The sequence below is a fragment of the Chiroxiphia lanceolata genome, chromosome 23, assembly GCF_009829145.1.
Source record: "Chiroxiphia lanceolata isolate bChiLan1 chromosome 23, bChiLan1.pri, whole genome shotgun sequence".
Classification (NCBI taxonomy): domain Eukaryota; kingdom Metazoa; phylum Chordata; class Aves; order Passeriformes; family Pipridae; genus Chiroxiphia; species Chiroxiphia lanceolata.
The window spans coordinates 39,899-66,465 of record NC_045659.1 but is presented as its reverse complement, the minus strand read 5'-3'; the positions used below and the strand labels follow the sequence as shown (position 1 = coordinate 66,465).

The window sequence follows — 26,567 nt, the reverse complement described above, 5'->3', positions numbered from 1 at the left end:
TATATCTAACCTCCCCTGGCAGAGCTTAAGACGATGCCCTCTTGTCTTACTGATAGGTGCCTGGGAGAAGAGACCAACCCTCACCTGGCTACAACCTCCTGTCAGGGAGTTGTAGAGGGTGATGAGGTCTCCCCTGAGCCTCCTCTTCTCCAGGCTAAACAACCCCAGATCCCTCAGCCTCTCCTTGTAGGACTTGTGTTTAAGTCCCTTCACCAGCCTTGTTGTTCTTTTGCTATATATTGAAAAATAATATTAATTTACATATAAATTGATTTCAAAATAAAGCCCTGTATATATTGTATTATATACAGGATCCTAGAATATAAGAAATTCTAAATATAGATATATAGGGCTTGAAAATACAAATATAAGTTTTGTATATCTAAATTAAACCACAGAGGGCTCAAAAATGTGAGAAAATGTGACCGCTTTGGTGGCAATAGAAAGGGCTCTGTGTGTCGGGAGGTTTTTCCTGTCTCCTCTCGCTGCCCCCCCCCCCCCGCTGGGGTGGGAACCGCTGCTGCCGCCTGGCGGTGAGCTCGGGTAGTGCGTGTGCGCGGTGACTCGCGGGTGACACCTGGTGACTGAAAGCGGTACTGCAAAGAAGGGCGCGCACGCGCAGGTGCCCCACTGAAGCGGAACGATCCCTGCGACCATCCCTGCGACCCGTCCGGGGCAGGCTGCTGCCCATCGGCCTCCGATCGCAGGTGGATATGGAAGTGATGGTGTTTAGGGAATGCTGATCGTATTTCCTTGACTTTCGCAACCCGGTCATTAAAAAGAGAAAAATAACAAGTCCATGGAAATCCCCCGCAGTTGGGATCTTGTGGTGCTTGGGATTAAATCTTGACTTAGTAATGTTAAAACTGTGGGCGAGGCGAGGGGCGGTGGCCGAGCAGGGCCAGCGGCGGTGCCGGACGGGGCCGGCCCGGGGGTCCCTTCACCGCGGGGTCGCAGCCGCGGGACCCGCCCCCGCCCCGCGCGGCCCCTCCCGGCGCGCCCCGCCCGTCGTTGGGGGCTGCGGCCGCTCCCGGCGCTGCCGAGGCTGCCGGGGAGGGACCGGCCTGTGCTGGGGGGTTCGTTCCTTGTGTTCGAGGGCGGCAGCGGGAGCGGCGCTGCGGGGCGGGACGTGCGGGAGGTGCCGGGTGAGGGCGGGGAAGCCGCGGCGGGGCCCGGGGGCTGCAGCTCTCGGGGCCTGGCGGCGGACGGGGTCTGCCTGGGCTTAGCGGGAGGAGTTGGGAGTTGGCCTGGTGTGATTTGTTTGTTTTGTTTGTTTGTGGTTTTTTTCCCTTGTTTGTGGTTTCCTTTTCGACCACTGCGGTGCTGGGCAGAAAAGGCTGGAAAAGAAAGACTGGGAGTGGCTTCCCGATTCGCTTTGCAGACATTTGCCACCTTCAGAGGAGGCACAAATCCCCGCGGGGCTGAGCAAGGGGTACGGGAAGTGCAGTAGGGTGCAGCGAGCTGGGGCGGGGCTGTGACCTGGGGAGGGTGTGCGCAGTGCCCAAAACTCGCACCCAAAACCAGCCCAAAAGAACCGCAGAGCCCAGAGCGAAGCGCCGCGGGCTCGCGCCCGCACCAGAATGTCCTGCTGTCTGTGCTTTTGCCATATTTTTCCCCCTGCTTATCTTGTAGTGAGTCACTTTGACTGGGACAAGCCCCCTTTGAGCCTTACTTGGTGCTGTGTATGATTTTGTCAGCACTGGAGGAAGGGCACAACTTGCCATAATATTGGCCTGTTTCCTCCTCTGTTTTTTGTTTGTTTGTTTGTTTGTTTGTTTTAAGTTTCTTAGTTGTTTTAGGATCCTTAAGCTCTTTTTACTTCTTCGTCCCACAGAATTGCCACGAGAGGAAATACTTCGGAGGGGCTTCCCTCCAGATAAGCCCTGAATATGCCAGGAGGTTTCAGCTGGGAGAAAGGAGCTGTGGAAGAAAACCAGCCTAAAAATAGCCAGTGGGGATCAGCAGGTTTTCCAGCCAAGAAAAACAAGGAGAGAGATGAGGGAATTGGGTTCCAATTCCTAATGATTTGGTGGGTGTAGGAATGATTTCTGTGTGTTTTCCAGTCCCTTTTGATTCCTGAGATGATTTTAAAATCATGGCTTTAGCAATCAACTAAATTGGAGATTTTGTTTTTGAGGGGAAATGATGCCAAATAAATGCAGAGTTTTGGGTCATTTTTTGGGATGATTTGGGTCAGTTTTGGGTCATTTCTTGGGGTGATTTGGGTCAGTTTTGGGTCAGTTTTTTGGGGTGTTTAGGGTCAGTTTTGGGTCAGTTTTTGGGATGATTTGGGTCAGTTGTGGGTCAGTTTCTGGGGTCAGTTTTGCGTCATTTTTTGGCGTGATTTCGGTCAGTTTTTGGGGTGAATTTGGTTCAGGTTTGGGTCATTGTTCCTCACCATTTCGTTCCAAATGAGAGGGGAGCAAGACGCAGAACAGCCCACTGCTGCTGGGGCTGAACTGTCTGCAGTGCCCAGGGGCCGGGCAGGACTTGGCCCCGATGCCTGCATTGCTCTGCGGCGGCCAGGGAGGGGTCCCGAAAGCCATCCCCCCGCGTGCTGTGCTGCACAGCAGGGGCTGGGTAGCCCGGTTCCCGGCCGGGGGACCCCGGGGGAGGCCGTGCTGAGGCTGAGGGGCTGTTGCTCTCTGGGCCTCTCGGGGTTTGCCTTGGAATCCCAAAGCCTGTGCCTGCGTGGGGGGGAGGAGGCAAAGGTGACTGTAAATTGGTTTGTTGTGGAGTGTTTTGGGGCCGAGTTAATGCTCTTGGCTTGTTGTGTGTCAATTCCCAGCCTCGGTCAGGGCTTCACGGGGAGCGTTGCTGCTGCCGCTGCCGCCGCCGGGAGAGAGAAATCCTTTGGGAAGCCGGGATAAAAACAGCAACTCTGTGAATTGCTCAGCTTTTCCTAGGTAAGGGCAGGTTTTAGGGTAGAAAGGCCCATACTCGCGAAAGGCGCCGCGGGTCTCGCCAAGGAGGGGGGGGGGGGGGCGCGCGGCTGCAGTGCCGCTCCCGGCCGTGTCCGCCAGGCGGCGACTGTGAGGCAGGGCCCGGCGCTCGGGGGCGCGCTCGCAAGCGGCGCCCGTGGGAAAGCGGCACTGGTTTGGCACTGCCGGCCTTCCCCCGGAGTGCCCGGGCTGGCCCAGCACCTGGCAAAACAAAACCTCTTAGTGAAAAGGCAGGGAACAACTGCGGTTGTCCTACCGTTTCTTTAGCCAGGGACTGGAACACAGACAAAATCAAGGTGGTCTTTGACCTGTGCAGGCTCCGAGCATTTGTCAGCCTTCCTTAGCGGGGCATTCTCCCCCTCTGAAAAGCTGGAAGACTTTAACATTTGGGTACACGCTTGCAGCTGTGCAAATTAATGTAGTTTCTTTTAGGAAATGATGAAGTTTTCCTGTTGTGAGCCTAAATGCCAAGTCTACTCTGCTTTTTCGATCAGGTGATGAAGCTTATGGAAAAAAGACAAAATGCATCGATGTGAGTACAATATACCGAGTTCTGCTTTTCTTGTATCAGTTTGGGAAAATCGTGTGAAATTCTAAAAAGCTTCTCTCCGTGTTTTCTAGTTATTTTTTCAGCCTTGGTCTCTGGGGAGATGGAAGAAAAGTCTGCTGATTCCAGTTCTGCTTTTCCTGTCTTCCCTTCGACTGTCATTTTCTCTTCCCTGCTGTTCAAATAGGCAGCAAGTAATTCCTCTACTGAAGAGTGTGCTGTACTAAGTGTCAGTTTCTGGTCCTTTTTTGAGGAGATTTGAGGCAGTTTCTGGTCATTTTTTGGGGTGATTTGGGTGAGTTTTTGGGTCATTTTTTGGGGTGATTTCTGTGAGTTTCTGGTCATTTTTTGGTGTGATTTGGGTCAGTTTGGGGTCAGTTTTGGGTCAATTTTTGGGGCGATTTGGGTGGGTTTTGGGTCAATTTTTGGGGAGCACTGGGTGTTACTGGGGTGCACTGGGAGAGGAGAATAAAAAATAAACGAAATAAAAAAGGAAACATAAAATACAAAAGAAAAATAAAAAAATTAAAAGGAAAAACTAAAAAGGAAATAAAATGAAAAGGAGCTCCCGCTCCTTTTTTGGGGTGATTTGGAACAGTTTCTGGTCATTTTTTGGGGAGATTTGGGTGAGTTTCTGGTCCTTTTTTGGGGTGATTTGGGTGAGTTTCTGGTCATTTTTTGGGGAGATTTTGGTCAGTTTTTGGGTCAATTTTTGGGCAGATTTGAATCAGTTTCTTGCCTTTTTTTGGGGTGATTTGGGTCAATATGGGGTCATTTTTTGGGGTGATTTGGGTGAGTTTCTGGCCATTTTTTGGTGTGATTTGGGTCAATTTGTGGTCATTTTTTGGGGAGGTCTGGGTCAGTTTCTGGTCATTTTTTTGGGTGATTTGGGTGAGTTTTAGGTCAGTTTTTGGGGTGATTTGGGTCAATTTCTGGCCATTTTTCGAGGAGATTTGGGTCAGTTTCTGGTCATTTTTTTGGGGTGATTTGAGTCAGTTTCTGGTCATTTTTTGGGGAGAGTTTGGTGAGTTCTGGGTCATTTTTTGTGTAATTTTAGGTCAGTTTCTGGTCATTTCTTGGGATGATTTCTGTGAGTTTTGGGTAATTTTTTGGGGAGCTTTCTGTGAGTTTCTGGTCATTTTTGGGGGTGATTTTGTGTCGGTTTCTGGTCATTTTTTTGTGGTGATTTGGTTGAGTTTCTGGTCTTTTTTTGAGTCAGTTTTTGGGGCATTTTTGGGGTTATTTGGGTCAGTTTCTGGTCCTTTTTTGAGGAGATTTGGGTGAGTTTCTGGTCATTTTTTGGGATGATTTGGGTGAGTTTCTGGTTATTTCTTGGGGTGATTTGGGTCAGTTTCTGGTCCTTTTTTGAGGAGATTTGAGGCAGTTTCAGGTCATTTTTTGGGGTGATTTGGGTGAGTTTCTGGTCATTTTTTGGGGTGATTTGGGTCAGTTTGGGGTCATTTTTTGAGGTAATTTGGGTCAGTTTCTGGTCATTTTTTGGGGAGATTTGGTTGAGTTTTTGGTCCTTTTTTGAGGAGATTGGAGTCAGTTTTTGGGGCATTTTTTGGGGTGATTTGGGTCAGTTTCTGGTCATTTTCTGGTCATTTTTTGGGGAGATTTGGTTGAGTTTTTGGTCATTTTTTGAGGAGATTTGAGTCAGTTTTTGGGGCATTTTTTGGGGTGATTTGGGTCAATTTCTGGTCATTTTTGGGGGTGATTTGGGTCAGGTTTTGGGGTCAGTTTTGGGTCAATTTTTGGGGCGATTTGGGTGGGTTTTGGGTCAATTTTTGGGGAGCACTGGGTGTTACTGGGGTGCACTGGGAGAGGAGAATAAAAAATAAACGAAATAAAAAAGGAAACATAAAATACAAAAGAAAAATAAAAAAAATTAAAAGGAAAAAACTAAAAAGGAAATAAAATGAAAATGAAATAAAACAGAAAAAAAAAAAAAAAAAGAAACCCCTTCTTGGGCACCCCGTTTCCTTCCCCCCCCCCCCCCCGAACCGTAAATTGCGGGGTCACCCCTAAAATGTGAGAAGGGGACCCCAAAATGTGGGTGGGGGAACCCCAGGGAGCCGAAAAAGCGGAGGGGGAGCGGCAGTAAGAAAGCGAAGCCGGGCGGCGGGGTAGGCAAGGTGGGGACGCCGGCGCCTGCGCAGTCGTTGGCAAGACGCCGGCGATCACGTGGTAAGTAAGGGCGGCCAGGCGCGGGACCGGCGACGCATGCGCAGTGGTTCTCGTGCCGGTGCAGCCCTCCCTGCTCGAGTTAAGGGCCGGTTCCGGCGGCACGGCGGGACTTGCGGTCTCCCATCTCTCCCGGGGGGTGTGTGTGGGGAATTAACATGAAGATTTTTAGGGTCGAAAGCGCAGAAATTAGCGAGGGACGCTAATTTGGGTAAACTCGGTCGCCGGAAGTAGAGAGCGACCGGAAGTCCTCCGAGGCCCCCGGCCCGGAAGTCCGCCAAGCCCACAGTAAAGATGGCGCCGCCAGGACCGGAACTTAGCTGAGACCACACTAAAGATGGCGGCTCCAGCCCGGAAGTCCGCCAAGCCCACAGTAAAGATGGCGCCGCCAGGACCGGAACTTAGGCGAGACCACACTAAAGATGGCGGCCCGGCCCGGAAGTTCGCCCCAGGCCACACTCAAGACGGCGCCGCCAGGACCGCAACTTAGCCCCATGCCACACTCAAGATGGCGGCGAGAGGCCCCCTTGCCTCAGAGAGGCGTCTATCCTGTTGCCTGACCTCCGCCGCGACCCGGACCCCCGCCCCGCGCCCGCAGCGCCGTCTCGCCGCGCCGCTTCCCGCAGTGGGGACAGGGCGGGGCGCTCGGCGGCGCCGGGCGCGGGCGGCAGGTTCGTGGGCGGCGGCAGGCACCGGCGCGGGCAACCCCCTCTCGGCGCCGCGGCGCGGCGCCTCGCGCCTCGCGAGGACCCCCCAGGCGCGGTCCCGCCCCGTTCCGTTCCGCTCCGCTCCCGCTCTGCTCCGCTCCCGCTCCCGCTCCCGCTCCCGCTCCCGCTCCCGCTCCGCTCCCGCTCCCGCTCCCGCTCCCGCTCCCGCTCCCGCTCCGCCCCGCTCCGCTCCCGCTCCCGCTCCGCTCCGCTCCCGCTCCCGCCCCCGCCCCCGCCCCGCTCGGTCCCGCCGTGCCCTGGAGATGCTCTCGGGGCTGCGCCGCCGCTTTTTCCCCCCGGAAGCGACCCACGGCGGCAGATCCGACGGAGATCGTCCTCGGGGTAAGCGGCGGGGGCGCGGCGGGGGCGCGGCCGCTCTTCTGCCTCTCCCGCGGCCAGCGGGGACCGCGGGCAGGGGAAGCGACAGGCAAGTTTCTCGCCTCTGCGGAGAAACTTGCACCTGCGTGCCGCCGCAGGGCCGGGTTCGGATGTGCCCTGGCATTGCACACACCCCTCCCCGCGGGGCGGGGTCTGCGCTGCCTCAGGGACCCTGTCTGTGCTGCCGGGAGAGAGAAATCCTTTGGGAAGCTGGGGTGGAAACAGCAACTCTGTGAATTGCTCAGCTTTTCCTAGGCAAGGGCAGGTTTTAGGGAAGAAAGGCCCCTACTCGCGAAAGGCGCCGCGGGTCTCGCCAAGGAGGGGGGGGGGCGCGCGGCTGCAGTGGCGCGCGCGGCTGCAGTGCCGCTCCCGGCCTTGTCCGCCAGGCGGCGACTGTGAGGCAGGGCCCGGCGCTCGGGGCGGGCTCGCAAGCGGCGCCCGGGGGAAAGCGGCAGTGGTTTGGCCCTGCCGGGCTTCTCCGAGCTTAAAGCCGGAGTCGGAGGCGTCGAGGGAGTGTGTCCCTGCTGAGTTCAGCAGGCGTTCGGTGAATTTGGGCTTCTGCGGGGGAATTCAGTCCGGTGTCGTGGTTTTTTGTTTGTTTCCATCCTCGGGACAGTGCCCCAAAGGTGCTTTTTCCCCTCGCCGTGGGCGCTCTGAGGAGACCAAAGGTCCAGAATTCTGCCGCTGACTTGGCTTGCGTTGCCAGTCCGATTCCCAGAATCGAATAGGGACGGAGATTCCTCCCGGGGAGAAGGGGCCACCGCAGAAAGCTCTGGCTGCCCCCGGGAGTGCCCGGGCTGGCCCAGCACCTGGCAAAACCCCTTAGTGAAAAGGCAGGGAGCAACTGCGGTTGTTCTGCCGTTTCTTTAGCCAGGGACTGGAACACAGACAAAATCAAGGTGGTCTTTGACCTGTGCAGGCTCCGAGCATTTTTCAGCCTTCCTTAGCGGGGCATTCTCCCCCTCTGAAAAGCTGGAAGACTTTAACATCTGGATCCGCACCTGCAGCTGTGCAAATTAATGGAGTTTCTTTTAGGAAATGAAGGGGAAGTTTTCCTGTTGTGAGCCTAAATACCGAGTCTACTCTGCTTTTTCGGTCAGGTGACGAAGCTTATGGAAAAAAAGACCAAAGGCCTCGAGGTGGGTGAGTACATTCTACCGAGTTCTGCTTTTCTGGGATGGGTTTGGGAAAATCACATGACATTCTAAAAAGCTTCTCTCCGTGTTTTCTAGTTGTTTTTTCAGCCTTGGTCTAAGTTTCGTGTAGAAAAGGGCATAGAATTATTAGAACAGAGAAACACGACTTTCTCGGGAGAGATGGAAGAAAAGTCTGCTGATTCCAGTTCTGCTTTTCCTGTCTTCCCTTCGACTGTCATTTTCTCTCCCCTGCTGTTCAAACAGGCAGCAATTAATTCCTCTGCTGAAGAGTTTGCCGTACTAAGTGTCTGTCAAATTGATGCCTTCAACTCAGGATAGCACCTGCTCCTTAGTTACAAAAAGTTCCTCACAGGAAATTTTCAGGCGTGCCCATAAATCTCCTCGCTGTTTGTTTGGGGAGAACAGGGTTTTCTCGTCGGTAACAGAACAGTCGTGGCATTTGCTATTGAATGCCGGTGGCAATCTAGTCAGGAGAAGCCCCCGTGCTTCACTAATTTTCCCTTTTTGTCGTTCAGGGTGACTTCTTACCAGGGATGTTATTGTTGACCCCCCGGGGCAAAGGGAGGTGTTCACCTGGTCAGCGTCAGGAGCCATCCTAACTGAGGCCCTGGTAGGTAAGTGCTTTTTGGACGACTGGACGGCGAAGCTGTCTGTGGGAATGACCTGGCTATTGGTCAGTGTAGTCCTAATTAAAGTGTCTTTTACTCCGTGTTCCCAGGCTCCCTCTTTTCCTTCGGTTGCCGTGGATGTGCCGGACGCCTCTGGCAGGACTAACCCTGTGGCTTTAAGGTCCAGCGTGCTGTGCTGCGTGCCTGCAGGTAAGAAAAGCTGGGAGTGCAGTCCCTCTGCTTTGATTGCTGTGTCTCTTTGGTAGTGATTTTGGAGGGGAATCCCAGAGTGATTTGGTTTGAAGGAGACCTTCAAAGGCCACCCTGTCTTCCATGGGCAGGGACACCTTCCACTCTCAGCCCCGGCTGGATGCTCCAAGTCCCGTCCAGCCTGGCCTGGAACACTTCCAGGGATCCAGGGGCAGCCTCGGCTTCCCTGTGCAGCGTGCTCTGATAGCTCTTCACTGGCGTCACGAGAAATGTTGTCGGCACGTTTTGTGCGACGATGGTAAGCGGGACCTGGGTTCTCTGAGGTGCAGAGGGAAATAATTCTCCTTTGAAGTCAAATGTAATTCAGTTTTGCACGAGTCTTGTCTGCCTTATGTTTGAATTGCTTTCTATTCTAGGCAGTTGTTTTAAATTAAACTTTTATTTTGTGTCTCCCCCCCCCCGCCCTCCCAGTATCCTGTACAAGACAAAGCTGCCTTTCCTCATGGGAATGGACTGGCCGGGCTTTGGCAATCTGGCCCCTCGAAAGACTAAAGTGACCTCTTCCAACAGGGGAAGACTTTCTGGCAAGCGGTGCCAGAAAGAACTGGAGTTTCTGGAGAATAAAAGCTGGAAGCGTGCCCCTGAAAATCCCCCCCACTCCGGGCGGTCAGTGGTCTGACTTGCACGGACCGGTGGCCTTGGCCAGGAGCGGTCCTGCGGGAAGCGCCTTTGCCCAGGCTGTCATTTTAATTTCCATTGGATGCTTGGCAAAGCCCCTCTGGGTGAGCCCCAGTGCCTGGCAGGAGCGGAGCGGGCTTCCAGGGAGGTGTTCACCTGGTCAGCGTCAGGAACCATCCTACCTGAGGCCTCGGCGAGGGCTTTTTTTTTGTCCGACTGGACGGTGAAGCTGTCTGTGGGAACGACCTGGCTATGGCTCAGTGTACTCCTAGTTACAGTGTCTTGAAAGTGTCCTAATTAAAGTGGGTCAGTTTTGGGGCAGTTTTTGGGATGATTTGGGGCAGTTTCTGGGGTCAGTTTTGGGTCATTTTTTGGGGTGATTTGGGTCAGGTTTGGGGTCAGTTTTTGGGCAGATTTGAATCAGTTTCTTGCCTTCTTTTGGGGTGATTTGGGTCAATATGGAGTCTTTTTTGGGGTGATTTGTGTGAGTTTCTGGTCATTTTTTGGGGTGATTTGAGTCAGTTTCTGGTCATTTTTTTGGGGAGATTTTCGTCAGTTCTGGGTCCTTTTTTTGGGGAGATTTGGGTGAGTTTCTGGCCATTTTTTGGGGTGATTTGTGTGAGTTTCTGGTCATTTTTTGGGGAGATTTGGGTCATTTTAGGGTCAGTTTTTGGGGAGATTTGTGTCAATTTCTGGTCATTTTTTGAGGAGATTTGGGGCAGTTTCTGGTCCTTTTTCGAGGTGATTTGGGTCAGTTTCTGGTCATTTTTTTGGGGTGATTTGAGTCAGTTTCTGGTCATTTTTTGGGGAGATTTTGGTGAGTTCTGGGTCATTTTTTGGGGAGATTTGGGTCAGTTTCTGGTCATTTTTTGGGGAGATTTGGGTCAGTTCTGGGTCATTTTTTGGGGAGGTTTTTGGTGAATTTTGGGTCATTTTTTGGGGGGGATTTGAGTCAGTTTCTGGTCATTTTTTGAGGTTATTTGGGTCAGTTGCTGATCATTTTTGGGGAGATTTGGGTGAGTTTTGGGTTATTTTTTGGGGAGATTTTGTTGAGTTTTGTGTGATTTTTTTGGGGGTGATTTCGGTGAGTTTGGTCATTTTTGGGGAGATTTGGGTCAGTTTTGGATCATTTTTTGGAGAGATTTGGGGGAGTTCTGGGTCTTTTTTTGGGGTGATCTGTTTGAGTTTCTGGTCATTTTTTGGGGAGATTTGGGTCAGTTTTGGATCATTTTTTGGGGAGATTTGGGTGAGTTCTGGGTCATTTTTTTGGGTAATTTTGGGTCAGTTTCTGGTCATTTTTTGGGGAGATTTGGGTGAATTTCTGGTCATATTCTTGGGTGATTTGGGTGAGTTCTGGGTCATTTTTTTGGGTAATTTTGGGTCAGTTTCTGGTCACTTTTTGGGGAGATTTGGGTCAGTTTCTGGTCATTTCTTGGGATGATTTCTGTGAGTTTTGGGTAATTTTTTGGGGAGCTTTCTGTGAGTTTCTGGTCATTTTTGGGGGTGATTTTGTGTCGGTTTCTGGTCATTTTTTTGTGGTGATTTGGTTGAGTTTCTGGTCTTTTTTTGAGTCAGTTTTTGGGGCATTTTTTTGGGGTGATTTGGCTGAGGTTGTGGTCCTTTTTGGGGAAGATTTGGGTGAATTTGGGGGCATTTTTTTAGGTAATTTGGATCAGTTTCTGGTCCTTTTTTGGGGATATTTGGGACAATTTTGGGTCATTTTTTGGGGTGATTTGGGAGAGTTTCTGGTCATTTTTTGGGGTGATTTGGGTCAGTTTCTGGTCATTTTTTGGGGAGATTTGGGTGAGTTTTTGGTTCTTTTTTGAGGAGATTTGAGTCAGTTTTTGGGGCATTTTTTGGGGTTATTTGGGTCAGTTTCTGGTCCTTTTTTGGGGTGATTTGGAACAGTTTCTGGTCCTTTTTTGGGGAGATTTCGGTGAGTTTCTGGTCATTTTTTGGGATGATTTGGGTGAGTTTCTGGTTTTTTTTTGGGGTGATTTGGGTGAGTTTCTGGTCATTTTTTGGGGAGATTTTGGTCAGTTTTTGGGTCAATTTTTGGGCAGATTTGAATCAGTTTCTTGCCTTTTTCTGGGGTGATTTGGGTCAATATGGGGTCATTTTTTGGGGTGATTTCTGTGAGTTTCTGGCCATTTTTTGGTGTGATTTGGGTCAATTTGTGGTCATTTTTTGGGGAGATCTGGGTCAGTTTCTGGTCATTTTTTTGGGTGATTTGGGTGAGTTTTAGGTCAGTTTTTGGGGTGATTTGGGTCAATTTCTGGTCATTTTTTGGGGAGATTTGGGGCAGTTTCTGGTCATTTTTTGAGGTGATTTGGGTCAGTTTCTGGTCATTTTTTTGGGGTGATTTGAGTCAGTTTCTGGTCATTTTTTGGGGAGATTTTGGTGAGTTCTGGGTCATTTTTTGAGGAGATTTGAGTCAGTTTTGGACCATTTTCTGGGGAGATTTGGGTGAGTTTGGGGTCATTTTTTGGGGATATTTGGGTCAGTTTGTGGTCATTTTTTGTTGAGGTTTGTGTCAGTTTCTGGTCAATTTTTGAGGTGATTTTGGTCAGTTTTGGGTCATTTTTTAGGGAGATCTGTGTGAGTTTCTGGTCATTTTTTAGGGTGATTTGGGTCAGTTTCTGGTCATTTTTTGGGGAGATTTGGTTGAGTTTTTGGTTCTTTTTTGAGGAGATTTGAGTCAGTTTTTGGGGCATTTTTGGGGGTTATTTGGGTCAGTTTCTGGTCCTTTTTTGGGGTGATTTGGGTCAGTTTCTGGTCATTTTTTGGGGTGATTTGGGTGAGTTTCTGGTCCTTTTTTGGGGTGATTTGGGTGAGTTTCTGGTCCTTTTTTGGGGTGATTTGGGTGAGTTTCTGGTCATTTTTTGGGGAGATTTTGGTCAGTTTTTGGGTCAATTTTTGGGCAGATTTGAATCAGTTTCTTGCCTTTTTTTGGGGTGATTTGGGTCAATATGGGGTCATTTTTTGGGGTGATTTGGGTCAATTTGTGGTCATTTTTTGGGGAGATCTGGGTCAGTTTCTGGTCATTTTTTTGGGTGATTTGGGTGAGTTTTAGGTCAGTTTTTGGGGTGATTTGGGTGAATTTCTGGCCATTTTTCGAGGAGATTTGGGTCAGTTTCTGGTCATTTTTTGGGGAGAGTTTGGTGAGTTCTGGGTCATTTTTTGTGTAATTTTAGGTCAGTTTCTGGTCATTTCTTGGGATGGTTTCTGTGAGTTTTGGGTAATTTTTTGGGGAGCTTTCTGTGAGTTTCTGGTCATTTTTGGGGGTGATTTTGTGTCGGTTTCTGGTCATTTTTTTGTGGTGATTTGGTTGAGTTTCTGGTCTTTTTTTGAGTCAGTTTTTGGGGCATTTTTTTGGGGTGATTTGGCTGAGGTTGTGGTCCTTTTTGGGGAAGATTTGGGTGAATTTGGGGGCATTTTTTTAGGTAATTTGGATCAGTTTCTGGTCCTTTTTTGGGGATATTTGGGACAATTTTGGGTCATTTTTTGGGGTGATTTGGGAGAGTTTCTGGTCACTTTTTGGGGTGATTTGGGTCAGTTTCAGGTCATTTTTTGGGGAGATTTGGTTGAGTTTTTGGTTCTTTTTTGAGGAGATTTGAGTCAGTTTTTGGGGCATTTTTGGGGTTATTTGGGTCAGTTTCTGGTCCTTTTTTGGGGAGATTTGGGCGAGTTTCTGGTCGTTTTTTGGGATGATTTGGGTGAGTTTCTGGTTATTTTTTGGGGTGATTTGGGTCAGTTTCTGGTCCTTTTTTGAGGAGATTTGAGGCAGTTTGAGGTCATTTTTTGGGGTGATTTGGGTGAGTTTTGGGTCATTTTTTAGGGTGATTTGGGGGAGTTTCTGGTCATTTTTTGGGGAGATTTGGTTGAGTTTTTGGGGCATTTTTTGGGGTGATTTGGGTCAGTTTCTGGTCATTTTCTGGTCATTTTTTGGGGAGATTTGGTTGAGTTTTTGGTCATTTTTTGAGGAGATTTGAGTCAGTTTTTGGGGCATTTTTTGGGGTGATTTGGGTCAATTTCTGGTCATTTTTGGGGGTGATTCGGGTCAGGTTTTGGGGTCAGTTTTGGGTCAATTTTTGGGGCGATTTGGGTGGGTTTTGGGTCAATTTTTAGGGAGCACTGGGTGTTACTGGGGTGCACTGGGAGAGGAGAATAAAAAATAAACGAAATAAAAAAGGAAACATAAAATACAAAAGAAAAATAAAAAAAATTAAAAGCCAAAAAGTAAAAAGGAAATAAAATGAAAATGAAATAAAAGAGAAAAAAAAAAAAGAACCCCCTTCTTGGGCACCCCGTCAACTTCCCCCCCCTCCGAACCGTAAATTGCGGGGTCACCCCTAAAATGTGAGAAGGGGACCCGAAAACGTGGGTGGGGGAACCCCAGGGAGCCGAAAAAGTGGAGGGGGAGCGGCAGTAAGAAAGCGAAGCCGGGCGGCGGGGTACGCAAGGTGGGGACGCCGGCGCCTGCGCAGTCGTTGGCAAGACGCCGGCGATCACGTGGTAAGTAAGGGCGGCCAGGCGCGGGACCGGCGACGCATGCGCAGTGGCTCTCGTGCCGGTGCAGCCCTCCCTGCTCGAGTTAAGGGCCGGTTCCGGCGGCACGGCGGGACTTGCGGTCTCCCGCCTCTCCCGGGGTGTGTGTGTGGGGGAATAACATGAAGATTTTTAGGGGCGAAAGCGCAGAAATTAGCGAGGGACGCTAATTTGGGTAAACTCGGTCGCCGGAAGTAGAGAGCGACCGGAAGTCCTCCAAGGCCCCCGGCCCGGAAGTCCGCCAAGCCCACAGTAAAGATGGCGCCGCCAGGACCGGAACTTAGGCGAGACCACACTAAAGATGGCGGCCCGGCCCGGAAGTTCGCCCCAGGCCACACTCAAGATGGCGCCGCCAGGACTGCAACTTAGCCCCATGCCACACTCAAGATGGCGGCGAGAGGCCCCCTTGCCTCAGAGAGGCGTCTATCCTGTTGCCTGACCTCCGCCGCGACCCGGACCCCCGCCCCGCGCCCGCAGCGCCGTCTCGCCGCGCCGCTTCCCGCAGTGGGGACAGGGCGGGGCGCTCGGCGGCGCCGGGCGCGGGCGGCAGGTTCGTGGGCGGCGGCAGGCACCGGCGCGGGCAACCCCCTCTCGGCGCCGCGGCGCGGCGCCTCGCGAGGACCCCCCAGGCGCGGTCCCGCCCCGTTCCGTTCCGCTCCGCTCCCGCTCCCGCTCCGCTCCCGCTCCCGCTCCCGCTCCCGCTCCCGCTCCCGCTCCCGCTCCCGCTCCCGCTGCGCTCCCGCTCCCGCTCCCGCTCCCGCTCCCGCTCCCGCTCCGCTCCGCCCCGCTCCGCTCCCGCTCCCGCTCCGCTCCGCTCCCGCTCCCGCCCCCGCCCCCGCCCCGCTCGGTCCCGCCGTGCCCTGGAGATGCTCTCGGGGCTGCGCCGCCGCTTTTTCCCCCCGGAAGCGACCCACGGCGGCAGATCCGACGGAGATCGTCCCCGGGGTAAGCGGCGGGGGCGCGGCGGGGGCGCGGCAGCTCTTCTGCCTCTCCCGCGGCCAGCGGGGACCGCGGGCAGGGGAAGCGACAGGCAAGTTTCTCGCCTCTGCGGAGAAACTTGCACCTGCGTGCCGCCGCAGGGCCGGGTTCGGATGTGCCCTGGCATTGCGCACACCCCCCCCCCCCCCCCCCCGGGGCGGGGTCGGCGCTGCCTCAGGGACCCTGTCTGTGCTGCCGGGAGAGAGAAATCCTTTGGGAAGCTGGGGTGGAAACAGCAACTCTGTGAATTGCTCAGCTTTTCCTAGGCAAGGGCAGGTTTTAGGGAAGAAAGGCCCGTCCTCGCGAAAGGCGCCGCGGGTCTCGCCAAGGAGGGGGGGGGGCGCGCGGCTGCAGTGGCGCGCGCGGCTGCAGTGCCGCTCCCGGCCTTGTCCGCCAGGCGGCGACTGTGAGGCAGGGCCCGGCGCTCGGGGCGGGCTCGCAAGCGGCGCCCGGGGGAAAGCGGCAGTGGTTTGGCCCTGCCGGGCTTCTCCGAGCTTAAAGCCGGAGTCGGAGGCGTCGAGGGAGTGTGTCCCTGCTGAGTTCAGCAGGCGTTCGGTGAATTTGGGCTTCTGCGGGGGAATTCAGTCCGGTGTCGTGGTTTTTTGTTTGTTTCCATCCTCGGGACAGTGCCCCAAAGGTGCTTTTTCCCCTCGCCGTGGGCGCTCTGAGGAGACCAAAGGTCCAGAATTCTGCCGGCTGACTTGGCTTGCGTTGCCAGTCCGATTCCCAGAATCGAATAGGGACGGAGATTCCTCCCGGGGAAAGGGGCCACCGCAGAAAGCTCTGGCTGCCCCCGGGAGTGCCCGGGCTGGCCCAGCACCTGGCAAAACAACCTCTTAGTGAAAAGGCAGGGAACAACTGCGGTTGTTCCTACCGTTTCTTTAGCCAGGGACTGGAACACAGACAAAATCAAGGTGGTCTTTGACCTGTGCAGGCTCCGAGCATTATTTTCAGCCTTCCTTAGCGGGGCATTCTCCCCCTCTGTAAAGCTGGAAGACTTTAACATCTGGATCCGCACCTGCAGCTGTGCAAACTAATGTAGTTTCTTTTAGGAAATGAAGGGGAGTTTTCCTGTTGTGAGCCTAAATACCGAGTCTACTCTGCTTTTTCCATCAGGTGACGAAGCTTATGGAAAAAAAGACCAAAGGCCTCGAGGTGAGTACATTCTACCGAGTTCTGCTTTTCTGGGATGGGTTTGGGAAAATCACGTGACATTCTAAAAAGCTTCTCTCCGTGTTTTCTAGTTGTTTTTTCAGCCTTGGTCTAAGTTTCGTGTAGAAAAGGGCATAGAATTAATTATTAGAACAGAGAAACACGACTTTCTCGGGAGAGATGGAAGAAAAGTCTGCTGATTCCAGTTCTGCTTTTCCTGTCTTCCCTTCGACTGTCATTTTCTCTCCCCTGCTGTTCAAACAGGCAGCAATTAATTCCTCTGCTGAAGAGTTTGCCGTACTAAGTGTCTGTCAAATTGATGCCTTCAACTCAAGACAGCACCTGCTCCTTAGTTACAAAAAGTTCCTCACAGGAAATTTTCAGGCGTGCCCATAAATCTCCTCGCTGTTTGTTTGGGGAGAACAGGGTTTTCTCGTCGGTAACAGAACAGTCGTGGCATTTGCTATTGAATGCCGGTGGCAATCTAGTCAGAAGAGGACCCCGTGCTTCACTAATTTTCCCTTTTTGTCGTTCGGGGTGACTTCTTACCGGGGATGTTATTCTTGACCCCCCGGGGCAAAGGGAGGTGTTCACCTGGTCAGCGTCAGGAGCCATCCTAACTGAGGCCCTGGTAGGTAAGTGCTTTTTGTACGACTGGACGGCGAAGCTGTCTGTGGGAATGACCTGGCTATTGGTCAGTGTAGTCCTAATTAAAGTGTCTTTTACTCCGTGTTCCCAGGCTCCCTCTTTTCCTTCGGTTGCCGTGGATGTGCCGGACGCCTCTGGCAGGACTAACCCTGTGGCTTTAAGGTCCAGCATGCCGTGTGCCTGCAGGTAAGAAAAGCTGGGAGTGCAGTCCCTCTGCTTTGATTGCTGTGTCTCTTTGGTAGTGATTTTGGAGGGGAATCCCAGAGTGATTTGGTTTGAAGGAGACCTTCAAAGGCCACCCTGTCTTCCGTGGGCAGGGACACCTTCCACTCTCATCCCCGGCTGGATGCTCCAAGTCCCGTCCAGCCTGGCCTGGAACACTTGCAGGGATCCAGGGGCAGCCTCGGCTTCCCTGTGCAGCGTGCTCTGATAGCTCTTCACTGGCGTCACGAGAAATGTTGTCAGCACGTTTTGTGCGACGATGGTAAGCGGGACCTGGGTTCTCTGAGGTGCAGAGGGAAATAATTCTCCTTTGAAGTCAAATGTAATTCAGTTTTGCACGAGTCTTGTCTGCCTTATGTTTGAATTGCTTTCTATTCTAGGCAGTTGTTTTAAATTAAACTTTTATTTTGTGTCTCCCCCCCCCGCCCCCCCAGTATCCTGTACAAGACAAAGCTGCCTTTCCTCGTGGGAATGGACTGGCCGGGCTTTGGCAATCTGGCCCCTCGAAAGACTAAAGTGACCTCTTCCAACAGGGGAAGACTTTCTGGCAAGCGGTGCCAGAAAGAACTGGAGTTTCTGGAGAATAAAAGCTGGAAGCGTGCCCCTGAAAATCCCCCCCCACTCCGGGCGGTCAGTGGTCTGACTTGCACGGACCGGTGGCCTTGGCCAGGAGCGGTCCTGCGGGAAGCGCCTTTGCCCAGGCTGTCATTTTAATTTCCATTGGATGCTTGGCAAAGCCCCTCTGGGTGAGCCCCAGTGCCTGGCAGGAGCGGAGCGGGCTTCCAGGGAGGTGTTCACCTGGTCAGCGTCAGGAACCATCCTACCTGAGGCCTCGGCGAGGGCTTTTTTTTTGTCCGACTGGACGGTGAAGCTGTCTGTGGGAACGACCTGGCTATGGCTCAGTGTACTCCTAATTAAAGTGTCTTTAAAGTGTCCTAATTAAAGTGGGTCAGTTTTGGGGCAGTTTTTGGGATGATTTGGGGCAGTTTCTGGGGTCAGTTTTGGGTCATTTTTTGGGGTGATTTGGGTCAGGTTTGGGGTCAGTTTTTGGGCAGATTTGAATCAGTTTCTTGCCTTCTTTTGGGGTGATTTGGGTCAATATGGAGTCATTTTTTGGGGTGATTTGTGTGAGTTTCTGGTCATTTTTTGGGGTGATTTGAGTCAGTTTCTGGTCATTTTTTTGGGGAGATTTTCGTCAGTTCTGGGTCCTTTTTTTGGGGAGATTTGGGTGAGTTTCTGGTCATTTTTTGGGGTGATTTGTGTGAGTTTCTGGTCATTTTTTGGGGAGATTTGGGTCATTTTAGGGTCAGTTTTTGGGGAGATTTGTGTCAATTTCTGGTCATTTTTTGAGGAGATTTTGGGCAGTTTCTGGTCATTTTTCGAGGTGATTTGGGTCAGTTTCTGGTCATTTTTTTGGGGTGATTTGAGTCAGTTGCTGGTCATTTTTTGGGGAGAGTTTGGTGAGTTCTGGGTCATTTTTTGGGGAGATTTGGGTCAGTTTCTGGTCATTTTTTGGGGAGATTTTGGTTAGTTCTGGGTCATTTTTTGGGGAGGTTTTTGGTGAACTTTGGGTCATTTTTTTGGGGGGATTTGAGTCAGTTTCTGGTCATTTTTTGAGGTTATTTGGGTCAGTTGCTGATCATTTTTGGGGAGATTTGGGTGAGTTTTGGGTTATTTTTTAGGGAGATTTTGTTGAGTTTTGTGTGATTTTTTTGGGGGTGATTTCGGTGAGTTTGGTCATTTTTTGGGGAGATTTGGGTCAGGTTTGGATCCTTTTTTGGAGAGATTTGGGGGAGTTCTGGGTCTTTTTTTGGGGTGATCTGTTTGAGTTTCTGGTCATTTTTTGGGGAGATTTGGGTGAATTTCTGGTCATTTTCTTGGGTGATTTGGGTGAGTTCTGGGTCATTTTTTTGGGTAATTTTGGGTCAGTTTCTGGTCACTTTTTGGGGAGATTTGGGTGAATTTCTGGTCACTTTCTTGGGTGATTTGGGTGAGTTCTGGGTCATTTTTTTGGGTAATTTTGGGTCAGTTTCTGGTCACTTTTTGGGGAGATTTGGGTCAGTTTCTGGTCATTTCTTGGGATGATTTCTGTGAGTTTTGGGTAATTTTTTGGGGAGCTTTCTGTGAGTTTCTGGTCATTTTTGGGGGTGATTTTGTGTCGGTTTCTGGTCATTTTTTTGTGGTGATTTGGTTGAGTTTCTGGTCTTTTTTGAGTCAGTTTTTGGGGCATTTTTTTGGGGTGATTTGGCTGAGGTTGTGGTCCTTTTTGGGGAAGATTTGGGTGAATTTGGGGGCATTTTTTTAGGTAATTTGGATCAGTTTCTGGTCCTTTTTTGGGGATATTTGGGACAATTTTGGGTCATTTTTTGGGGTGATTTGGGAGAGTTTCTGGTCATTTTTTGGGGTGATTTGTGTCAGTTTGGGGTCATTTTTTGGGGAGATTTGGTTGAGTTTTTGGTTCTTTTTTGAGGAGATTTGAGTCAGTTTTTGGGGCATTTTTTGGGGTTATTTGGGTCAGTTTCTGGTCCTTTTTTGGGGTGATTTGGAACAGTTTCTGGTCCTTTTTTGGGGAGATTTGGGTGAGTTTCTGGTCATTTTTTGGGATGATTTGGGTGAGTTTCTGGTTTTTTTTTGGGGTGATTTGGGTGAGTTTCTGGTCATTTTTTGGGGAGATTTGAGTCAGTTTTTGGGTCAATTTTTGGGCAGATTTGAATCAGTTTCTTGCCTTTTTTTGGGGTGATTTGGGTCAATATGGGGTCATTTTTTGGGGTGATTTGTGTGAGTTTCTGGCCATTTTTGGGGGTGATTTGGGTCAATTTGTGGTCATTTTTTGGGGAGATCTGGGTCAGTTTCTGGTCATTTTTTTGGGTGATTTGGGTGAGTTTTAGGTCAGTTTTTGGGGTGATTTGGGTCAATTTCTGGCCATTTTTCGAGGAGATTTGGGGCAGTTTCTGGTCATTTTTTGAGGTGATTTGGGTCAGTTTCTGGTCATTTTTTTTGGGGTGATTTGAGTCAGTTTCTGGTCATTTTTTGGGGAGAGTTTGGTGAGTTCTGGGTCATTTTTTGAGGAGATTTGAGTCAGTTTTGGACCATTTTCTGGGGAGATTTGGGTGAGTTTGGGGTCATTTTTTGGGGATATTTGGGTCAGTTTGTGGTCATTTTTTGTTGAGGTTTGTGTCAGTTTCTGGTCAATTTTTGAGGTGATTTTGGTCAGTTTTGGGTCATTTTTTAGGGAGATCTGTGTGAGTTTCTGGTCATTTTTTAGGGTGATTTGGGTCAGTTTCTGGTCATTTTTTGGGGAGATTTGGTTGAGTTTTTGGTTCTTTTTTGAGGAGATTTGAGTCAGTTTTTGGGGCATTTTTGGGGGTTATTTGGGTCAGTTTCTGGTCCTTTTTTGGGGTGATTTGGGTGAGTTTCTGGTCATTTTTTGGGGTGATTTGGGTGAGTTTCTGGTCCTTTTTTGGGGTGATTTGGGTGAGTTTCTGGTCCTTTTTTGGGGTGATTTGGGTGAGTTTCTGGTCATTTTTTGGGGAGATTTTGGTCAGTTTTTGGGTCAATTTTTGGGCAGATTTGAATCAGTTTCTTGCCTTTTTTTGGGGTGATTTGGGTCAATATGGGGTCATTTTTTGGGGTGATTTGGGTCAATTTGTGGTCATTTTTTGGGGAGATCTGGGTCAGTTTCTGGTCATTTTTTTGGGTGATTTGGGTGAGTTTTAGGTCAGTTTTTGGGGTGATTTGGGTGAATTTCTGGCCATTTTTCGAGGAGATTTGGGTCAGTTTCTGGTCATTTTTTGGGGAGAGTTTGGTGAGTTCTGGGTCATTTTTTGTGTAATTTTAGGTCAGTTTCTGGTCATTTCTTGGGATGGTTTCTGTGAGTTTTGGGTAATTTTTTGGGGAGCTTTCTGTGAGTTTCTGGTCATTTTTGGGGGTGATTTTGTGTCGGTTTCTGGTCATTTTTTTGTGGTGATTTGGTTGAGTTTCTGGTCTTTTTTTGAGTCAGTTTTTGGGGCATTTTTTTTGGGGTGATTTGGCTGAGGTTGTGGTCCTTTTTGGGGAAGATTTGGGTGAATTTGGGGGCATTTTTTTAGGTAATTTGGATCAGTTTCTGGTCCTTTTTTGGGGATATTTGGGACAATTTTGGGTCATTTTTTGGGGTGATTTGGGAGAGTTTCTGGTCACTTTTTGGGGTGATTTGGGTCAGTTTCAGGTCATTTTTTGGGGAGATTTGGTTGAGTTTTTGGTTCTTTTTTGAGGAGATTTGAGTCAGTTTTTGGGGCATTTTTTGGGGAGATTTGGGTCAGTTTCTGGTCCTTTTTTGGGGTGATTTGGGACAGTTTCTGGTCCTTTTTTGGGGAGATTTGGGTGAGTTTCTGGTCATTTTTTGGGATGATTTGGGTGAGTTTCTGGTTTTTTTTTGGGGTGATTTGGGTGAGTTTCTGGTCATTTTTTGGGGAGATTTGGGTCAGTTTTTGGGTCAATTTTTGGGCAGATTTGAATCAGTTTCTTGCCTTTTTTTGGGGTGATTTGGGTCAATATGGGGTCATTTTTTGGGGTGATTTGTGTGAGTTTCTGGCCATTTTTTGGGGTGATTTGGGTCAATTTGTGGTCATTTTTTGGGGAGATCTGGGTCAGTTTCTGGTCATTTTTTTGGGTGATTTGGGTGAGTTTTAGGTCAGTTTTTGGGGTGATTTGGGTCAATTTCTGGCCATTTTTCGAGGAGATTTGGGGCAGTTTCTGGTCATTTTTTGAGGTGATTTGGGTCAGTTTCTGGTCATTTTTTTGGGGTGATTTGAGTCAGTTTCTGGTCATTTTTTGGGGAGATTTTGGTGAGTTCTGGGTCATTTTTTGGGGAGATTTGAGTCAGTTTTGGACCATTTTCTGGGGAGATTTGGGTGAGTTTGGGGTCATTTTTTGGGGATATTTGGGTCAGTTTGTGGTCATTTTTTGTTGAGGTTTGTGTCAGTTTCTGGTCAATTTTTGAGGTGATTTTGGTCAGTTTTGGGTCATTTTTTAGGGAGATCTGTGTGAGTTTCTGGTCATTTTTTAGGGTGATTTGGGTCAGTTTCTGGTCATTTTTTGGGGAGATTTGGGTGAGTTTTTGGTTCTTTTTTGAGGAGATTTGAGTCAGTTTTTGGGGCATTTTTGGGGGTTATTTGGGTCAGTTTCTGGTCCTTTTTTGGGGTGATTTAGGACAGTTTCTGGTCATTTTTTGGGGTGATTTGGGTGAGTTTCTGGTCCTTTTTTGGGGTGATTTGGGTGAGTTTCTGGTCCTTTTTTGGGGTGATTTGGGTGAGTTTCTGGTCATTTTTTGGGGAGATTCTGGTCAGTTTTTGGGTCAATTTTTGGGCAGATTTGAATCAGTTTCTTGCCTTTTTTTGGGGTGATTTGGGTCAATATGGGGTCATTTTTTGGGGTGATTTGGGTCAGTTTGTGGTCATTTTTTGGGGAGATCTGGGTCAGTTTCTGGTCATTTTTTTGGGTGATTTGGGTGAGTTTTAGGTCAGTTTTTGGGGTGATTTGGGTGAATTTCTGGCCATTTTTCGAGGAGATTTGGGTCAGTTTCTGGTCATTTTTTGGGGAGAGTTTGGTGAGTTCTGGGTCATTTTTTGTGTAATTTTAGGTCAGTTTCTGGTCATTTCTTGGGATGGTTTCTGTGAGTTTTGGGTAATTTTTTGGGGAGCTTTCTGTGAGTTTCTGGTCATTTTTGGGGGTGATTTTGTGTCGGTTTCTGGTCATTTTTTTGTGGTGATTTGGTTGAGTTTCTGGTCTTTTTTTGAGTCAGTTTTTGGGGCATTTTTTTGGGGTGATTTGGCTGAGGTTGTGGTCCTTTTTGGGGAAGATTTGGGTGAATTTGGGGGCATTTTTTTAGGTAATTTGGATCAGTTTCTGGTCCTTTTTTGGGGATATTTGGGACAATTTTGGGTCATTTTTTGGGGTGATTTGGGTGAGTTTCTGGTCATTTTTTGGGGTGATTTGGGTCAGTTTCAGGTCATTTTTTGGGGAGATTTGGTTGAGTTTTTGGTTCTTTTTTGAGGAGATTTGAGTCAGTTTTTGGGGCATTTTTTGGGGTTATTTGGGTCAGTTTCTGGTCCTTTTTTGGGGTGATTTGGAACAGTTTCTGGTCCTTTTTTGGGGAGATTTGGGTGAGTTTCTGGTCATTTTTTGGGATGATTTGGGTGAGTTTCTGGTAATTTTTTGGGGTGATTTGGGTGAGTTTCTGGTCCTTTTTGGGGGAGATTTGAGTCAGTTTTTGGGTCATTTTTGGGGAGATTTGAATCAGTTTCTTGCCTTTTTCTGGGGTGATTTGGGTCAATATGGGGTCATTTTTTGGGGTGATTTCTGTGAGTTTCTGGCCATTTTTGGTGTGATTTGGGTCAATTGTGGTCATTTTTTGGGGAGATCTGGGTCAGTTTCTGGTCATTTTTTTGGGTGATTTGGGGTGAGTTTTAGGTCAGTTTTTGGGGTGATTTGGGTCAATTTCTGGCCATTTTTCGAGGAGATTTGGGGCAGTTTCTGGTCATTTTTTGAGGTGATTTGGGTCAGTTTCTGGTCATTTTTTTGGGGTGATTTGAGTCAGTTTCTGGTCATTTTTGGGGAGATTTTGGTGAGTTCTGGGTCATTTTTTGAGGAGATTTGAGTCAGTTTTGGACCATTTTCTGGGGAGATTTGGGTGAGTTTGGGGTCATTTTTTGGGGATATTTGGGTCAGTTTGTGGTCATTTTTTGTTGAGGTTTGTGTCAGTTTCTGGTCAATTTTTGAGGTGATTTTGGTCAGTTTTGGGTCATTTTTTAGGGAGATCTGTGTGAGTTTCTGGTCATTTTTTAGGGTGATTTGGGTCAGTTTCTGGTCATTTTTTGGGGAGATTTGGTTGAGTTTTTGGTTCTTTTTTGAGGAGATTTGAGTCAGTTTTTGGGGCATTTTTGGGGGTTATTTGGGTCAGTTTCTGGTCCTTTTTTGGGGTGATTTGGGTCAGTTTCTGGTCATTTTTTGGGGTGATTTGGGTGAGTTTCTGGTCCTTTTTTGGGGTGATTTGGGTGAGTTTCTGGTCCTTTTTTGGGGTGATTTGGGTGAGTTTCTGGTCATTTTTTGGGGAGATTTTGGTCAGTTTTTGGGTCAATTTTTGGGCAGATTTGAATCAGTTTCTTGCCTTTTTTTGGGGTGATTTGGGTCAATATGGGGTCATTTTTTGGGGTGATTTGGGTCAATTTGTGGTCATTTTTTGGGGAGATCTGGGTCAGTTTCTGGTCATTTTTTTGGGTGATTTGGGTGAGTTTTAGGTCAGTTTTTGGGGTGATTTGGGTGAATTTCTGGCCATTTTTCGAGGAGATTTGGGTCAGTTTCTGGTCATTTTTTGGGGAGAGTTTGGTGAGTTCTGGGTCATTTTTTGTGTAATTTTAGGTCAGTTTCTGGTCATTTCTTGGGATGGTTTCTGTGAGTTTTGGGTAATTTTTTGGGGAGCTTTCTGTGAGTTTCTGGTCATTTTTGGGGGTGATTTTGTGTCGGTTTCTGGTCATTTTTTTGTGGTGATTTGGTTGAGTTTCTGGTCTTTTTTTGAGTCAGTTTTTGGGGCATTTTTTTGGGGTGATTTGGCTGAGGTTGTGGTCCTTTTTGGGGAAGATTTGGGTGAATTTGGGGGCATTTTTTTAGGTAATTTGGATCAGTTTCTGGTCCTTTTTTGGGGATATTTGGGACAATTTTGGGTCATTTTTTGGGGTGATTTGGGAGAGTTTCTGGTCACTTTTTGGGGTGATTTGTGTCAGTTTCAGGTCATTTTTTGGGGAGATTTGGTTGAGTTTTTGGTTCTTTTTTGAGGAGATTTGAGTCAGTTTTTGGGGCATTTTTGGGGTTATTTGGGTCAGTTTCTGGTCCTTTTTTGGGGAGATTTGGGCGAGTTTCTGGTCGTTTTTTGGGATGATTTGGGTGAGTTTCTGGTTATTTTTTGGGGTGATTTGGGTCAGTTTCTGGTCCTTTTTTGAGGAGATTTGAGGCAGTTTCAGGTCATTTTTTGGGGTGATTTGGGTGAGTTTTTGGGTCATTTTTTAGGGTGATTTGGGGGAGTTTCTGGTCATTTTTTGGGGAGATTTGGTTGAGTTTTTGGTCCTTTTTTGAGGAGATTGGAGTCAGTTTTTGGGGCATTTTTTGGGGTGATTTGGGTCAGTTTCTGGTCATTTTCTGGTCATTTTTTGGGGAGATTTGGTTGAGTTTTTGGTCATTTTTTGAGGAGATTTGAGTCAGTTTTTGGGGCATTTTTTGGGGTGATTTGGGTCAATTTCTGGTCATTTTTGGGGGTGATTCGGGTCAGGTTTTGGGGTCAGTTTTGGGTCAATTTTTGGGGCGATTTGGGTGGGTTTTGGGTCAATTTTTAGGGAGCACTGGGTGTTACCGGGGTGCACTGGGAGAGGAGAATAAAAAATAAACGAAATAAAAAAGGAAACATAAAATACAAAAGAAAAATAAAAAAATTAAAAGGAAAAAACTAAAGAGGAAATAAAATGAAAATGAAATAAAAGAGGAAAAAAAAAAAAAGAAGAAACCCCTTCTTGGGCACCCCGTTTCCTTCCCCCCCCCCCCGAACCGTAAATTGCGGGGTCACCCCTAAAATGTGAGAAGGGGACCCCAAAATGTGGGTGGGGGAACCCCAGGGAGCCGAAAAAGCGGAGGGGGAGCGGCAGTAAGAAAGCGAAGCCGGGCGGCGGGGTAGGCAAGGTGGGGACGCCGGCGCCTGCGCAGTCGTTGGCAAGACGCCGGCGATCACGTGGTAAGTAAGGGCGGCCAGGCGCGGGACCGGCGACGCATGCGCAGTGGTTCTCGTGCCGGTGCAGCCCTCCCTGCTCGAGTTAAGGGCCGGTTCCGGCGGCACGGCGGGACTTGCGGTCTCCCGTCTCTCCCGGGGGGTGTGTGTGGGGAATTAACATGAAGATTCTTAGGGTCGAAAGCGCAGAAATTAGCGAGGGACGCTAATTTGGGTAAACTCGGTCGCCGGAAGTAGAGAGCGACCGGAAGTCCTCCGAGGCCCCCGGCCCGGAAGTCCGCCAAGCCCACAGTAAAGATGGCGCCGCCAGGACCGGAACTTAGGCGAGACCACACTAAAGATTGCGGCTCCAGCCCGGAAGTCCGCCAAGCCCACAGTAAAGATGGCGCCGCCAGGACCGGAACTTAGGCGAGACCACACTAAAGATGGCGGCCCGGCCCGGAAGTTCGCCCCAGGCCACACTCAAGACGGCGCCGCCAGGACTGCAACTTAGCCCCATGCCACACTCAAGATGGCGGCGAGAGGCCCCCTTGCCTCAGAGAGGCGTCTATCCTGTTGCCTGACCTCCGCCGCGACCCGGACCCCCGCCCCGCGCCCGCAGCGCCGTCTCGCCGCGCCGCTTCCCGCAGTGGGGACAGGGCGGGGCGCTCGGCGGCGCCGGGCGCGGGCGGCAGGTTCGTGGGCGGCGGCAGGCACCGGCGCGGGCAACCCCCTCTCGGCGCCGCGGCGCGGCGCCTCGCGAGGACCCCCCAGGCGCGGTCCCGCCCCGTTCCGTTCCGCTCCGCTCCCGCTCCCGCTCCGCTCCCGCTCCCGCTCCCGCTCCCGCTCCCGCTCCGCTCCCGCTCCCGCTCCCGCT

At 49.8% G+C, this 26,567-nt stretch overlaps 1 protein-coding gene across 1 annotated transcript; it reads left to right on the top strand.

The window, feature by feature from the left end:
* The first annotated feature begins 6,605 nt into the window (after nt 1-6,605).
* On the top strand, nt 6,606-26,204 carry LOC116797757. The gene is made up of 10 exons (XM_032709583.1): nt 6,606-6,707; nt 6,740-6,807; nt 7,859-7,897; nt 8,634-8,733; nt 9,304-9,317; nt 16,829-16,923; nt 17,394-17,506; nt 17,697-17,832; nt 25,602-25,717; nt 26,065-26,204. The coding sequence occupies exons 1-10, from the start codon at nt 6,644-6,646 to the stop codon at nt 26,202-26,204; spliced, it is 885 nt and encodes a 294-aa protein (XP_032565474.1). The 5' UTR covers nt 6,606-6,643.
* Nucleotides 26,205-26,567: the final 363 nt, after the last annotated feature.